The sequence below is a fragment of the Castanea sativa genome, chromosome 9 (genome assembly GCF_040712315.1).
Source record: "Castanea sativa cultivar Marrone di Chiusa Pesio chromosome 9, ASM4071231v1".
Taxonomy (NCBI): Eukaryota; Viridiplantae; Streptophyta; class Magnoliopsida; order Fagales; family Fagaceae; genus Castanea; species Castanea sativa.
In genome coordinates, this window is record NC_134021.1 from 2,215,174 (window position 1) to 2,232,245 (window position 17,072).

The following is a 17,072-nucleotide window of genomic DNA, read 5'->3' on the forward strand; positions in this document are numbered from 1 at the left end:
TCTTTAAGAAGAATTTGATCGTTAATTTGGTAGCCTTTTCATTATTTATTTGTTATGAATAAGATGTTGGGACTTGGGAGTTTGAGAGTGGAACTTCGTCTTCAAAAATAATTGGGGTGCCCACCAATCGGTTATTCCACACTTTGCAAAAAATGTGAGCTTTGTATTCGGGTACTATCATAATAGTTATTTTCTTAATGTGCATAATAAATTTAAAAATTAATGTATCTCCAAAAAAAAAAAAAAACACATTATAAAAATAAAAATAATCTCTCTCAAAAAACGAATTTCTCTCTCTTTGGTACCTAAATAGTAATCATAATTACTCTCGCCAACACTGTTAATCATCTCCATTCTCATATGGTCATTTCGCCCTCTAACATTGAAATTGTCACGTTGTTCTTATCTTTTAGAATTTTGATATGCTTATGAAAAATTAGCAATGATGTTAAATTTAAAACTATTCAACTTTTAAAAGCATTTGAGTTTGATAAGTAAGATTTTTCCTTCAGCAGCAAAAAAAAAAAAAAAAAAGAAGAAGAAGAAGATAAGTAAGATATTTCAAATATACAATTTGTGAGAGACACATATAAGGTTTTATTCCAATTCTACAATACCACACGAATAGGATTGTATGCAATTGATCCTGAGAGCATAATTTGTTTTGAAAATGCATTTTTCTAACCTTTGAAAGGATGTGGTAGGGTTTGGATTTGCAGTTGAAAGATGATAAATGACATCAATTAAGCTTAAAGACTATTATCTCTCTCAACCTAAAGGATAAAACTTGTTACACGCACCTTGTTACACATGTTTTGAACTGAAATAGTGAGTTGAAAACACAATTTCAGTTTTGAAAGTGTCTTCAACTCACAATTTTAGTTAAAAAAATGGGCATGTGTAACAAACACTATCCCAACTTAAAACCTTTGGTGCTTTTGGGTGGGTAGCTTAGCCTACTACTATTCATTTTCTAGGCCCAATTGGGATTGCCATTGTTGGTTGCCTTCCATCCTTTTTATTCAAAAAATGCTATGTGCTAATGAGAGTGTTTTGGAGAAAAAAGAATGCTTCCAACATGCTAATCAAACCATGGCTTAAAGTGCTAATGTGCTGTGCATAAAAAGAAAGGATATAGTTTACCTTAAAACTGGTTTGAAGGAAAGTTCCTCTAATCTACTGTCACATGTATTTTTAATAAATAATGTGACTTGTTTAAATAATATACTTGTTTATTCCCCTCTAAAATAATTAGGAGGAAAACTTTCTCCAATAAGAAATTTGGAAATAATTTGTAGCTGACACAAAAATTCCGTTAGTATTTGTTGGAATAAAGAGTCAGCTACACCTATGTGCATTTTTCCAACTGTTTTGAATGTTGAATATGGCTTAGATTCCAATCATGTAGGAGATTAATGACGTTTCACAATACCAAGTAAAAATACTCTCTCCAACTTTTCATTTTTTTTGTCTCCAATGGCTCACAGAATTACTTTCAACTTTGACAGAGCATAATTGAACTGAAGCACAAGCTTCTATGCAAAAACCATGAACTAGAAACAGCGCGAATGGAAGCAGAAGAAGAGATAGGCAAAGACAAGCAGAAGATACAGCAGTTATACCAGCTCTTGGACATTGCTTTCAGAGAAAGAAATGAAGCAAGAGACCAGCTGCAGAGACTACAGAACAAGTTATTGCCAACCATTCAAGATGAAACCAGCCCTTCTCTTTTACAAGTCCTTTCTGATCAGAGCTCTATTCCCACAAAGATCACCGAAACAAACCCAATGGCAATAGAATCAGATAGCAACTTCAAGGCACGCAGCTACAATTCACATGATTCAATTTCAACCCCAGTAAATCACTTGTATGGTTCAGTTTTCTATCCGGACTTTACATATCCAAGCACAGCTGATTCAAGAAACCATAAACAGCCATTTGTTCAGGATTGTTCCGGGTCTTTTCAGCCGAGTCTAGTTTCTTCAGAAAATGCAATATTTGATCGTGCTTCAGTTATGATTGATTCTCTTGTTAGAGGGAAACCTCTTCCTCAAAAAGGAAAGCTCCTGCAGACTGTATTAGAAGCAGGACCTTTGCTTCAGACAATTCTTCTTCCGCCTCTTCCTCAGTGGCGAAATCCTCCACCTTTGCCTGACTTGCAAGTTCCATCCAATCCCATTCAAAAAAATGATTGCATAATTCAAAGTTCTCCACACCTTGTGAATTCTCATGGATATACTCGCATAACTTCTGCATCAATTTCGCATATTCCACGCAGTTCTCTCTCAGGCATGAACAGCAGCCTAAATGATAATAATAGACATCTCTGTCTTGATTCAGATAAATTGCACTATCGACCCCCAATAGGAAAACGAAGAAGGCTGCTCTGTGATGCTCTGTGATTAATGACTTACTTTCTTCTGCAAAAATATTTGATTTAGACCAATTTTATTTTTAGTCTTGGTCTTCAATGGCTACTTTGCTTAACTGATGGACTTGGTTCCTGCACATTATTATTTCATGATGTTGGATCCAATGATATTGTCTATTAGTAAAAGCAGCTTGACATTTCTCCCTTTTGAGTTGTGACTACAATGACTTATCACTTATGTAATGTTACTGAATCAATTGTGCCATTTTTTTTTATGCAAAAAAATGTTACATGGACGGTGGCTTGTTTGTCAAGCATCACTACAGATGCCTCTACTCCCAGCTCCATACCTCATTCCAGCATTGGACTCTAAAAACTCATTATTTGTTAGGGTACAATATGTGCAGCATATTGGGTTCTCAAATTAAATTCAAATACGTGTATTTGTCCTTGTAAAAGACGACACCATTTGTATCGAATTGATCAATACATCTATGTGTTTGAATTTAATTGAAGAACTTAATGTGTTGCACCTAAGATATTGTAACTAAATATTGACAACAAATAAAACAACTCACAACTAGATATTTTAATTTTTGAGAGCTCAAAATGAACATATATTGGTCAACAATTTCATGGGGCTATTTCAAATCAATAGTCAATAACTTATTTTTCTTCTTGAAAAATGTCAAGGCCACAACTTTTACCACGACTTTTGTCACAATTTGCTTAGGTGGCAAGTTACAAGTGATGGAGTAAAAGTAATGAGACTACAACTTCATCACTCACGACTTGCCATATGTGCAAGTTATGACAAAAATTGTGATCCTAACATTACTCTTTGTTTACGAAGATCAAATAGGCAACATTATTTGCGCCGTCTCTTCTAAACATTAGTACTCTAGCCATTGGTCTTACCATCACCACTAAGTTTAAAAATGTTTTCCCGAGTCCACTGATCATGCAAAGCAGCCCGGTATGTGGGTTTACTGAGCCCACGGAATTCAAATAGCCGGCCAAAAGTCAGCAAATGAAACCCATAATTTATAGATTCTCCATCTCTCAACCCATATGGAAAAAAACCCAGAGTTTAGCTTTTTGCCATCTCATTGAAACCAATAAAACTCATCATGCCCAAGCCTTTAAATTAGGTTCCTCAGCTGTTCAATCGAGCAAAGCCATACTATATCACTCTGAATCAACCGCATTCTTGGATGCTCGTAAGCTGTTTGACGAAGTGTCTGACTTGAGCGTAGTATCTGCCACGGCCATAATTGGCCGCTTTGTTCGCCAGCACCGGTATGAAGAGGCCATCTATCTCTTCTCTAGGATGCTTGTGTCAAATGTTAGACCCAATGAATTCACATTTGGCACGGTAATTCACTCATCAACTGCACTAGGAAGCTTTAATATAGGCAAGCAACTTCATGCTTGCGCAACAAAGATTGGCCTTCACTCAAATGTCTATGTTGGTAGTGCACTTTTAGATTTTTATGTCAAGCTGAGTACCATCGAGGAGGCTCAAAGTACTTTTGAAGATACCCGTGAGCCGAATGTGGTATCTTACACAACTTTGATGGGTGGCTACCTGAAAAAGAAGAGGACTGAAGATGCTTTTCGGGTTTTCAGAGAGATGCCAGTGAGAAATGTTGTTTCGTGGAATGCTATGATTGGTGGGTGTAGCCAAATAGGCCACAATGAAGAGGCTGTCAATCTTTTAATAGAGATGCTTAGAGAAGGGTTGATGCCTAATCAATCTACTTTTCCTTGTGCTATCAGTGCAGCTGCCAATATAGCAGCACTAGGAATGGGCAGAAGTTTTCATGCTTGTGCTGTTAAGTTCTTGGATAAAATTGATGTGTTTGTTGGCAACTCTCTTATTAGCTTTTATGCAAAATGTGGATCCATGGAAGATAGTCTCTTGGTATTCAATAAACTTTCTGAAAGAAATATTGTTTCTTGGAATGCTGTGATATGTGGTTATGCACAGAATGGTAGAGGAGAGGAAGCCGTGAACTTCTTTAAAAGGATGCGGGATGTAGGCTGTAAACCTAATAGTGTTACACTTCTTGGCCTATTATGGGCTTGTAATCATGCTGGCCTTGTTGATGAGGGTTACTCATATTTCAATCAAGCAAGACTTGAAGACCCTAGTATGCTAAAGCCTGAGCACTATGCTTGTATGGTTGACTTACTCTCCCGCTCTGGAAGCTTCAGACAAGCTGAGGAGTTTCTTTGTGAATTGCCATTTGATCCTGGAATTGGGTTTTGGAAAGCATTGCTTGGGGGCTGCCAGATTCACTCAAATATGGAATTGGGGGAGTTCACAGCACGAAAAATCCTCACTTTGGATCCTGAAGATGTGGCATCTTATGTAATGCTATCAAATGCACATTCTGCAGCTGGTAGATGGCAGAGTGTGTCAACAATAAGAAGAGAAATGAAAGAGAAGGGCATGAAGAGGATTCCGGGTAGCAGTTGGATTGAAATCAAAAGCAAAGTTCATGTCTTTGTAACTATGGACAGAAGACATCAACAAAAGGATGAAATTTATATGGTCTTGAGGTTTTGTATTGAGCATTTAAGAGAGGTTAAAGCTTCCAATTTTATCCAAGATGTGTTGAATTAGCTTTGAAATAATTTAGAGTGGCTATGCTTTATAAGTTGGAGTTGTAAATCTGAGAGGACCTTCCAAAGCAGTTTGAAGGAGATTTCTCCAACCTATTACATGACAATTCAGTTGATCATCCACCTGTATTTTTTAGATTACATTAAGTCATTTAACAAGTCTAATGACTAAAAGTGAATGTGAATATATGCTCATTTTGTTATGGTCAAGAAAGCTCCTACTGCCAACTTATTCAAATATATAATTAACTTCTCTAAAGTTCCTAAAGTGGTTAGCGAGAAATAAGTAGAGCTTTCCTTGCAGGCTGTATCTAGCATTCCAAGAACCACTACTGGTAGCAGCACTGGCAACATAGTATTGAACAACCAAAACCAGAAACTCAATCAGGGCTACCATGGTTTTGGGGGGATCTGCAAAACTGACGATCTCTCAAGAAAGTAATCTATCCTAGTGACTGTGTTTATTTAATATGTTATAAAAATTGTACTACGGAGTTTTTAGTATGTGGCATTTTTTTCCTGTAATAGGAAACAGAATCTCATTCGCTGAACCAGAAATTGGTTATAACAAGATCCATTTGGATATGTAACTATTTTTTTTTATAGGAGTAATGCAACTCTTGAAAGTTGAAATTTGCCTTTGTTACTGTTGTGCGACTTCATTGAAAGCATTCTTGTATTTGATCTTATATGCAGCAATCATGACATTGATACCATTTACCAAGTAATAATATTTGCTGTCAGTCAGTATGGTATTTTAAAGGGGGCAAAGGTGGAACGGTAAGTTTTTTATGCACATAAGCAAAGAATCATCAAAATAAATAAATAGCAACAATTAAATATAAATGCAAGAACTTGGTTCATTAGTATGATCTCACAGGAAGTTCCAACTTTATCAGCATCTCATTTATTTCTTAAGCAGGCTTGTGGAAAACTACATTACCAATTTTGTTAGGAACCTCCTAATGGGAAATTGTAGGGGAATGTATGAAAATTATAGGAGAATTGATATAATTCAAAGAAGTCACCTTCCATAGAGAAATATTAAGAATAATAGCAGAGCCATGTTGAGACTGAAGGGGCCCTAGCCCCCCAAAATTATTATGAATTTATAGGACCGTTCTTATGAGCTTGACTGATTCTTGTCTAGTTTTGTGTCTGGGTCTCGTTTGGTCTGACTTGTTTTTTGAATCCTTTTCTACTTTACAAACTTTTAAGTCCAAAAATATTTTAATATTTCCTCTAATTCCAAGAGATCACCACGTGTATATGGTTTAAAAACATTACACTCCAAAAGAAAAAAAAAACAAACACTGATCCCATTTCTTTCCCAAGTCCACAAGTATAGAGTCCAAATCCTCTGTCACATGCTTCCTGTTCCATTGTATACTCCACAAATAAAAACATGCCAAATGTCCATCTATTTCATTAAATGCTAAATTTATGCATTCTATTAGAAAATTGTGCCTTTTATTTTAGGAAATTAAAATAATAGAAGACATAAATTTAGTATTTAATAAAAATAGATGGACATGTGACATATTTCTATTTATGGAGTATACACTGTAGCAGGAAAAGTGGGATAAAAGATTTAGACTCTCAGGTATGTGGCTTTCCTTCTCTAGTTCTCGTGTTCTTTATTTTTTAATAAATTAAAACTATACTATTTTGATGAATGATAAATATAATATATTATATAGCATATAAATATAATACATTATTATTAATTTGACAAAAATATATGATTGGTTATTCACTTATTGGGTTATATTCTTTCAATGACTGTAGTATCTTATTTATAATTCTATTTTAGACTATTGTACATAGAAAAATGCTATGTTCACAATATTTCACTATACTTTTACAATATTGTCAATTAATATTTATTTTGAAAATGTTATAGACGTAATGCTTCTCATTATACATAATATATATATATATATATATATGAAAATTTGTGATCTCATTTTATACTTGGCCCTCCCAAAGATAAATTCTTGGCTCTGCCACTAATTAAGAGAGAGGAAATACACTAAGCAAATAATTGGTTTATTCTTCAATATTTAATGTTGAAATTACAATCATGTACTCATAAGAGACTAACTCTAATCTTATTGGCTCACGTGGCTTAAGATAATTGGCTAATTAATTCAACATGTACTCTAAGAATTAAGCCATGTGTTAAATGAGTTACATGTACTCAAATTTCCAACTAACATATCCTTATCTCAACTAACTAACTAAAGGGAATACAACAATTATTAGGAGATTACAAGGCATATGATATAATTTGGGGTTCCTAACAAATTTACTATCTATGGCATGCTGACAACATTTGCAATTTCAAACTCACAAGAAAAATATAAATCTAGTGCTCGGTGCTCCCTTAACAGAGAACGCATTCTAAAAAAAAAAAAAAGTGCAGATAGTTTATCTGAAGTCAATGTAATTGCAGTTCCATCTCTCAACTCGAGGTTCTTAGACATTTTTGAGTTTGAATTCCTTATCTTCAAGGACCGTTCTAACCATCTTATATCATCGCAATTGTGCTTATCACATCCTTCATGATAATTGCTCTTTATCATGATGCAAGATACCAATTGATTTTGGAGTACATTAAAGGTAGACCAAGAGGAGTAAAAGCTAGATTCAAGATAGAAGTTTGCTGTCTACATGCTGAAGCTGCTATACTACTTGCAGTTCCATATTCCACCTGTAAAGCTACAAGTAGTTTTGTGTAATTGCTTAGTATTTGTGTACACAATCTGTCAATTACTAAAATGTATTAGTAGGACTTGTAGTTAATTCTATTATGTTAGCTGTTAGGAAGTTATTAGGCAGTTCTTCATCTGTTTTTGTATTATTATTCATTAATATGTTAGCCTCTGAAATCCTAAATCAATTACTCACTCAAATTCTAACAAAACAGACGGGATTTGTTCTCAATTGTTTTATTCAACAATAAAAATTTTTATCAGTTGAGCGAAATAATCGTCAAACCTATTTTTTTTTATAGAATTGAGACCAACTTAACATTTGCCTGTCTGGAATTTATTTTTATTAATTTTTTTTTTAGATACATTTGAATTTCAATTATGATGTTTTTTTCTCAATACAACTTTACAACTAAGAACCAAGTCAACCAACCAACCAATCAAAAAAAATTACAAAAATAATCAATTGTTTGTCCAGAAAATGATAATGGGCCTTGACAGCGGCCCAAAACTGTGGGCCCATGAAAGGTTCAGAGAGAAAACACTGTGGTCCTCAAAGGGACAATCGAGAGATAGAGAAACAGTGGTCCCCGAAATAATCAAGCTCTCGGGGCCCAGCTCTCTTTCTCCCAAACCATGGTTAGAAACGCACCATTGATTCGAGTTTAGCTTCTTCGCTTCTGGTTAATCTCCAGATCTGCTCAGTCTACTTCTTCGAATTTTGACGAACCAAGAAAACTAGAAGAAAATTCTTCCAAACCCGCGTCGAAAACTAGGGTTTCTTTCTAGATTTCGAATCTTTCAAAAAAAAAAAAATTCGTGTTGTGGATTGGATTTGTTTAGTTTGATTTGATTCTGGATCAGCTCGAAGAATCTGTGAAAATTCTGAGGATCCAAATCTCAGAGAAATAATCGTGTCGTCATCGTCGCAAAAAAGAACGAAATTGGAGAAGAAGAAAGAGAAAATGGAGACTCAGAGGATCATAGAGTTTCCGCACAAGAACATGGATAAGCGCCCAAGGAAGAGACCGCGTTTGACTTGGGATATGCCTCCTCCTCTTCCTCCTCCCAAGGTAATATTTGTATTTCTGTATGCATTTTTGCGATCCTTGAATAATTCTATGGAAAAAATTGGTTTTATTCATTGAAGTTTCAATTTTTTTTTTTTTTGATATTATCTTCTATTAGCTTATGAAAAATTTGCCTAATTTTTCAAACGATATGTCTGCTGTGAAAATTTTGGTTTATTTATTTATTTTATACTATATATATATCTGTCTGCAAATTGCAGAATTGCGATTTTGGTTACTTATTTACACGAATTATCGATGTTAATTTATTTAAGCTATTGTTGTTATTTTGGTAATGCAGGTAATTCCAGGGATGTACTGTGGGCAGGAGTTTGGGGGAGCGGTGGCAACGCCTAATTATGGGTACACTTCATCTATGTTTTACAGGGGAGTGCCTCCAAATGGCTCCCCTCCTTGGAGACCGGACGATAAAGATGGTCATTATGTTTTTGTTGTTGGAGAAACTTTAACCCCTCGATGTGAGTTGTTCACTGTAATTGTAAAAATCGCGGCTTTTTTCAATATATAGGATTGGAATATATTGCAATGTGTGTTTTTTTTTTGCTTGTGGTTGAATGTGTTAAGTTAAGTTGCTGAGTTGTGATGATAGCACTATAGTATGCTGCTTAAGGAGCTTTCGTGTTTTTCATTTGGGGAAATGGTTTTTTGATAAGTCGTGTGGAAAATTTGTGGAAACTCTTGTAATGTGGGCTTCCTGCTTCTAACTTGGATCTGTGTTAAAAGAGTTTGGATCTCCATTTGTTGTGTAATGACTAAAACCTTGACAATCTGTTTTTCAAGTTTGTAAAATATGTATAATCCTTCTGAAGTGATTTCCACTGTGTATTTATGCCATTGTGTATTTCATGGATTGACTTGTGTGTCTTTTTCTCATTCTGATTCTTGAGTGCTGCCCATAACTTGCACACCAGTGACTGACCTTTTCTCATTTTAATTGCAGACAGGATTATTGGCAAAATGGGTGAAGGTTAGTAGTTTGATAAAATTTTCATTTGTCATTAAATCTTTTGTATGTTTTGCATTTCGTTAGTCTTTTATGAAGTGATTTCCACTTTTTATGGAAATTTGTAAATGTTACCTATTTCTTTTGTCCTTTTGTTTAAAAAAATTTATTTTTAAGTAACAAAATGAGTAGATATTTCATGTACACGGGGTGTGTACACAAATTCTCCTAAAAACTAACAAATATGAAAGAAATTCATTTGAAAAGAGAGGGTGTGTAGGAATTCTACCATTGAACACATATCAATTGCTCCAAGAATCCTAGACCATTCAAACAACAATCTCTCGAACAAAGTTTTCACTTTTCATCTACATCACTGAGACCTCCACATCAGTGAAAGTATGATTGTTCCTTTCTATCCATATTACCCCCATGAAACATATGGGAGCTATTAAATATTAATCTTAATGTTCAGTGATGTTTATAATCATCTCTGTGATCTTTTACCCGGAACTTATGTAGGGACATTTGGGCAAGTCTTGGAATGCGTTGATAATGAAAAGAAAGAAGTTGTGGCTATCAAAGTTGTCCGTTCCATACACAAGTATCGAGAAGCAGCTATGATTGAAATTGATGTCTTACAGAGGCTCGCTAGACACGATGTTGGTGGCACCCGGTAAGGATGTTGTTCTCTTTTTCCCATATTGGCTGTAGTACTTCAAAGTGATTTTGGTATAAGTGGTTTCATTCTTTGCAGTTGTGTGCAAATACGGAATTGGTTTGACTATCGTAATCATATTTGTATTGTAAGTATTTATTGGTACTTCTGATTTGATTAATTTGAAGGGGCAATGTATGTTCCTTCATGCCTGAATATTCTGTGAGTTAAAAGAACTTGCGGATGAATTTAAATGGTTTCAACAGGTATTTGAGAAGCTTGGACCAAGCTTATACGATTTTCTTCGCAAAAACAGCTACCGTTCATTTCCCATTGATCTTGTTCGGGAGCTGGGCAGACAACTTTTGGAGTCTGTAGCATGTGTGTGGGCAATTCTTGCACCATTTTATCTGATTCATTCTACTTGATGCTCAAATATATTTAAAATGATACTGAGATTTGGGCATCTATTTACTTCATTTCCATTTTAAAAAGATTTCTCCATTTTCAAACCCAATTTTTTTTTGTTTTTTTTTGGGACAAGTGAGGAATTGATGATTTAGAAGATAACTATTTTCATTTGTTGACTCATTTTACTTGTTTATGTTGTAGTTATGCATGAATTACGCCTGATTCACACTGATTTGAAGCCAGAAAACATTCTTCTTGTGTCCTCTGAGTATGTCAAAGTGCCAGATTATAAGGTATTGTTTGATTAAACTTGTTCTTTGTCTAGGCTTATCATTTTCAATTTTGAATTTGAATGTCTGATCAGAGGAAGGCTGTTAACTAAATAAATACCTTATTTGACCTGATGATACAATTATTATACAATATTAGATAACAAGACAACTATACAATTATTATATGAAATCTGTTTTTAAAACACAGATTTTGTTAAGAGGTACTATGTCATCTCATGTCTTATTTTGATTGGAAGACATGGGTGAATTTTGTGCTTTTGAGCCTGATTATTGGTTGAATTCAAAGCCTGATATTTCTTTTGTTTCCAATGACTGCAATTAAGTTTCTATCACGGTCAACAAAAGATGGTTCGTATTTCAAGAATCTTCCCAAGTCAAGCACCATTAAACTCATTGACTTTGGAAGTACTACATTTGAACATCAGGATCACAGTTATGTAGTGTCAACTCGTCATTATCGTGCACCAGAGGTTATATTGGGTAAATATTATTCCCTATAACACTACTGCAGTCAGTGTTTTGCTTCATTGCTTCTAGATAATTTTCGCTGTGGGCAATATCTGCAGGTCTTGGATGGAACTATCCTTGTGATTTATGGAGTGTGGGTTGCATACTTGTTGAACTTTGCTCTGTAAGTACCCTTCTCTGTATAGGTTCCCGTTCATTTACAGTATAGTCAAATTGACTATGTTGATAAATTTAACAGTCACACATTCTACTGAGTGTTGTTTTCGGTGATTCATTTGGAAAGTTTAATGTGGAAACTGACCTTTTATGATATGAGGCACACTTGAAACTCTTCTTCCCCTACTGAAATTTTCCATTGTCGTCTTTCATGTAATGTGAATGCCAGGGGCATCTAATTATTGTCTAGAACATTCATTGCAAAGATATGCTCATTGAATTTTATGAAATAATGTTAATGGTGAAGATTGACTTTGGAGCTATTGCTTTTATTAATATACCTGAAGCTAATTTAATATTTATATTTGGTTTTAGGGTGTTTTAATTATAGGAATTTTGACTGCATCTTGATTGGGCTATAGTGTTTGGATGCATGTAACCTTTTAAATCCCTCTATCATTTATGAGCAGGGAGAGGCACTTTTTCAAACACATGAAAACTTGGAACATCTTGCCATGATGGAGAGGGTTTTGGGGCCAATACCCCAACATATGGTGCTGAGAGCTGAGTAAGAGTGACTATATTGTTCTTTCTGCAATGTTTCTCGGTTTACTATGTGGGTGGAGCTCTTATGTTTTGTACTTGTCCCTGTCTTCATGTAGCCGTCGTTCTGAGAAATATTTCAGGAGTGGTGCACGATTAGATTGGCCTGATGGTGCAACATCAAGGGAAAGCATGAGGGCAGTTTGGAAATTGCCCCGCCTGCCGGTAATCATTCAGAATTTGCAGCTTCAGAATTGTTTATATAAATTTGGACCAGATGTGTCCATTATATTTATCTTTTACTTTGATGTTTTTCTTCAGAGGGGTTTATAAGATGTAAGAGTACAGTAATGCTTACTAGGAGTCTTGCATAACCAAGTGATCCTCAATAACCCTTCTTAGGTTGATGTACCTGCACAGACCTTGCTAAATTCTGACTAGTTGGTTACTCTACCCAGCTTTTCTCTGTAAAAAGGCTGAGATTTTCAGTTGCTATATAATATAAGCATGCATTCACCAATTGTTGTCTTTATCTGAACCATACTAACTAGTTTGTAACTTATCAAAAAAATACAAACTAGTTTGTAATTTGTAGGATCTCAAAACATAAGTCTCATACCATCTTGAAATGGACTTACTGAATTATCTATTAGAGAATTTTCTGTATTTTCACCCCAGTTATGCCAATTTGTATCCAATATTTATTTAATTTTTCTTTTTTTTTTCTTTTCTTTTTTTCCTGCAAAGGCTAATAAATAAAAAATGATAAAAAAAAAAAAAAAAGTCAATTGATTAGGTTCTGACATGTCAAAACACTTGCAACTGTGCTAAACTAGTTTGTAATCTGTAGGATCGCAAAACATCAATTCTCATTACATCTTGAAATTGAGCTGCTGATACAGAAAATTTTCTGGAACTTCATTTTCACACTGTTTCCGCCAATTTGATCCAATATTGTATTTTATCTTCTATTAATTTCTGTCCTCATAGATAACTAAATAAATAATTATTAAAAAAATTAATGGATTTGGTTCTGTTATAAAAACAATTGCTACAATGCTTTCCTGAAATACCTAGAGAAATAATACTAGCTTAGTTTGCTGCCATGTTATAACTTGAAAAAACTTGGATATGGAAGATTTCTTTGAACCTTTTTTAATTATATACTGTCTTCCATGTGTAATCAAATGAACATTGAATTCTCTGTTGCAGAACCTAATAATGCAGCATGTTGATCACTCTGCTGGCGATTTGATTGATCTCTTGCAAGGGCTCCTACGATATGACCCAGCAGATCGTCTGAAGGCAAGAGAAGCACTTGGACATCCCTTCTTTACTAGAGATCCAAGAAGATGTGCATACCCCTTGTAATTGGAAGTCCTCATCCATGTCAAGTTGAGCATGAGCCATGTATGTCTTGACTGACAATACTTGTGTTGTTTTGATTGTATGGTCATTATACAATCATTACAGTATAATTTTAAGTGTCTTCTCTTTCCCTTGTATGCCCATTAGTTTGTTTTACTGGTTTCTTTTTTGTATGGTGATCCCAATTGACCTTTCCATCAAAAGCTCAGGTTTCTTTGTTGTGCTAATTAGGAGAATAGAAAGTTCATCAGTTTGCTGTTGGATTACTTTTGTGTGGTGTTTAGTGTATCATCAGTACTAAATCTGAAATAGGTGAACAACTTGCAATGATTTAATTCGATTTAGAGAGGAAGCCTGGTTGGTTAATAATGTTTCTTGTTTAGCAGAATTGAATGTGGATCGACGACCAGGAATGGCTCTGCAGAGGAGAGGCTTCATTTCATATTATCAATGTTGAATGAATCAGCTAAGTAAACGCTATTCTCCTTTACCTTTGAGAGTATCCCCTAGTTCCTTTTGAAAAAGGGTGGGAGGCCGCATATGCATCTCTCTTGTTTGGTTGATGAGAGAAAATGAAAGGGCAAAGAAAATGGAGGGATTTTCCACCTCTTATGTGATAGGGACATAATAGAATATTCAAATAAACTACCTTTTCTATGCTTTCATTATTTTTCTCAACCAAATAAAGGAAATATATATTTATTTATCATCATTTCACTTTTTTATGTTTTGTGCCAAACACACATTGTGGAAAGCTAAAATAATTTCCATCTTCTCACTTTTCATTCTTCCAACTAGACAAAGTCAGGTGGGTTGAACTATAACTTAATAAGGGTTTGATTGTATCACACTCTCCCTTTTTACATTGTTAGTACACATCATGTATTAAATGTGGATGGTCATGCAAAATGTGGATATCTAATATGAAAGTGTGGATATTTTGTATGGAATACATATTGAGTGTGAAATAATAATTTCTCAACTTAATTGGTACCATGCAAAAGCCTCATTAGTTGTAGGTGGTTGAAAGCAAAAAAAAAAAAAAAAATTGGCTCGAATATCTTCTTCCTCCAATCCAATGTGTGATAATCAAAGAGATTGCATGTGTAGTTTTTGTCTCATGATTTTTATAATGAGTATTGTGACTTGTTTAAATAATATGCATAGATAGTCTTATAAATCACCACATAATGGGTTGGAGGAGATTTCTCCAAATTGGTTTGGAGCTAATCATTGTCCATTAAAAACAATAATTTTTAGGACGAATTTTGGCTCCAAACATGTTTGAAACTATCTTTTTCAACTCATTACTCGGCAAATTATAAGACTATCTATATATATTATTTAATCAAGTCCCATGACTCATTAAAAAAGTTATGTGACTAAAGCTACACATGGATGGTCTTCAATTGCCACATAATAGGTTGGAGCAAGAAAATTCCAGACATGTTCCTAATTTTTAAATCAAACATCATGTCTACATCCTTGAAAGTTATTGCTTGACTGACTTGATATGGTTGAGTATTGCTTGTTGTAAGACAAAAAAAAAAAAGAATAATTTTTTTTCTTGAATAATACTTTATAATTAACAAGAGAAAAGAAACTGCATAAGAGGAGAGCCAGTTCCAAGTTCCAACAGACTCCTTGGGCCCCAGGAAAAAATAGGGACGAAGGATATAGGAATGTTTCCCTTAGAGCATCCACAATGGTTTATACCATTCTATTCTATTTTACCATCTTAAAAGTTATTTTATCAATTATATAATATCATTATACAATTCACTCGGCATTCCAACTTTTATTTTACCATACTACAAATTAAAATAATATAAAAATAATTCTCACTTCTCTCTCTAATCTCTGTTTCTCTCTCTCAACCACCTACCACCATGCCACCACCACACCATCACCACCCACATTGATCTCCACCAAACCCATCAGTAATCTGAGCAAACCCACAATCCCAACCACCAAACCCACCCCTAACTACAACCACAACCACAACCACAAGAAGAAGCCACCACAGAGAAAAAAAAAAAAAAAAAACACAGAAGCCTCTAATAACAACCACATCCACAAGAAACAACCACCACATAATCACCAAGAGACAACACAATATTGAAACCCAAAAACCCACCACTGCCGATCTTGCCGATCTAGAAACCCACCATCGCTAATCTCACCAATATTGAAACCCATCACGTTGATCTCCACCTTGCCATTCCACCGTGCCGATCAGCAAACCCATTACCCATGGCAGCAAACCCAATACTAAAATCCACCAACCCACAACCAAAATCGACCCATGACTAAAACACACTCACGACAACAACTACAGAGAGAAACCCACTTATGACGGAAACCCACCCATAACTGAAATCCACCATCCCCCAACACCACCGACCCAAACCCACGCCGTCACCACCGCCACATCAACGGAACTTTTATGCCACGCCTACCTCTGCCGCTACCACCACCACACGGGGTTTTGGGTTTAAGAAAATGGTGTTTCTGGTTTGAGGAGTAGAGAAGGCAGAACAATAACAAGGGAAAGAGAAGAGATGGAAAATGGAGAGAGAAAGAGAGAGAAGAATAAATTTATATAGAGGGAATAAAATATATTAAAATTTATACAATCTGAGCTACAGTGCGGTTCTACATTTAAAACCGCACTGTAGCACAATTGTATTTTTTTTTTTTTGTGTGCAATATTTACATTATTCAACAGCTAATGGAGTGGGTCTTTTGGACTCGAATGGTAAAATGGGCTTACATTTGCCATTTGCCATTTGCCCATTCCGCTGTTGATGCTCTCACCCTTACAAAGGAACGTTTATAGACCTATCAATAAAGGAGTTCAAAATCACTATTGCAGTGATGTATCTATGAAACAGTGAGGAGTTGTTGAGTTATGAATTGATTGGATTACATCATTACATTAAGAGCATCTTCTTCCAATATTACAAATTTATGTCCCAGCTCCAATGCTTTTTCCACTGCTGGGTAAGTTACGTTGACTTTTGCTATAAGCAAGGTTGTCAAAATCAGATTCTTACATAGGATCATGAGAGGTAGGTGGAATCGTGGATCGTAGATCGTAAGATCCTACATGTTTTCATATTTAAAGCAAAAAACATATTAATAATGATTTTGTATGTTGAATAATTAGGTAAATTGTGAATTTATCCATAAAAAAACAAAGATTTGTATTATATAATGTAATTTACATGTTTTACATCGCTACTTCTATACTAACAATATATATATATATATTTACGTTTTGACTCAATGTATCTAAAAATTTCAATAAATGTTTAATTAACAACCAAATACCAAAATATTTATCAACAATATAGAAATATTTTCCAAGTTCTAAGTTAAAAATCCAAAATAAGTTATCAAATGGAAACTAGCTAACTAAAATACGA

At 34.7% G+C, this 17,072-nt stretch overlaps 2 protein-coding genes across 4 annotated transcripts; both read left to right on the forward strand.

The window, feature by feature from the left end:
- The first annotated feature begins 3,308 nt into the window (after positions 1 to 3,308).
- LOC142610122 (pentatricopeptide repeat-containing protein At5g42450, mitochondrial) lies at positions 3,309 to 5,595 on the forward strand. The gene has a single exon (XM_075781846.1). The coding sequence runs from the start codon at positions 3,402 to 3,404 to the stop codon at positions 4,998 to 5,000; it is 1,599 nt and encodes a 532-aa protein (XP_075637961.1). The 5' UTR covers positions 3,309 to 3,401; the 3' UTR covers positions 5,001 to 5,595.
- Positions 5,596 to 8,282: 2,687 nt separating this feature from the next.
- LOC142610370 (serine/threonine-protein kinase AFC1) lies at positions 8,283 to 14,369 on the forward strand. Of its 3 annotated transcripts, XR_012839818.1 has the most exons (14): positions 8,283 to 8,786; positions 9,085 to 9,262; positions 9,745 to 9,771; positions 10,270 to 10,423; positions 10,505 to 10,553; positions 10,672 to 10,786; positions 11,018 to 11,109; positions 11,433 to 11,589; positions 11,676 to 11,740; positions 12,204 to 12,301; positions 12,396 to 12,501; positions 13,489 to 13,686; positions 13,876 to 13,956; positions 14,031 to 14,157. XR_012839818.1 is itself a non-coding variant. In XM_075782174.1 (13 exons), exons 1-12 carry the CDS (start codon positions 8,679 to 8,681, stop codon positions 13,645 to 13,647), a joined length of 1,308 nt encoding a protein of 435 aa, XP_075638289.1. In that variant the 5' UTR covers positions 8,283 to 8,678; the 3' UTR covers positions 13,648 to 13,686; positions 14,031 to 14,369. The 3 variants fall into 3 exon arrangements, 2 of the variants coding, with proteins under 2 accessions (XP_075638289.1, XP_075638290.1); XM_075782174.1 differs by lacking the exon at positions 13,876 to 13,956 and having other exon boundaries at positions 14,031 to 14,369; XM_075782175.1 differs by lacking the exons at positions 8,283 to 8,786; positions 9,085 to 9,262; positions 9,745 to 9,771; ... (1 more) ...; positions 10,672 to 10,786; positions 13,876 to 13,956 and having other exon boundaries at positions 14,031 to 14,369.
- The last annotated feature ends 2,703 nt before the right edge of the window (positions 14,370 to 17,072 follow it).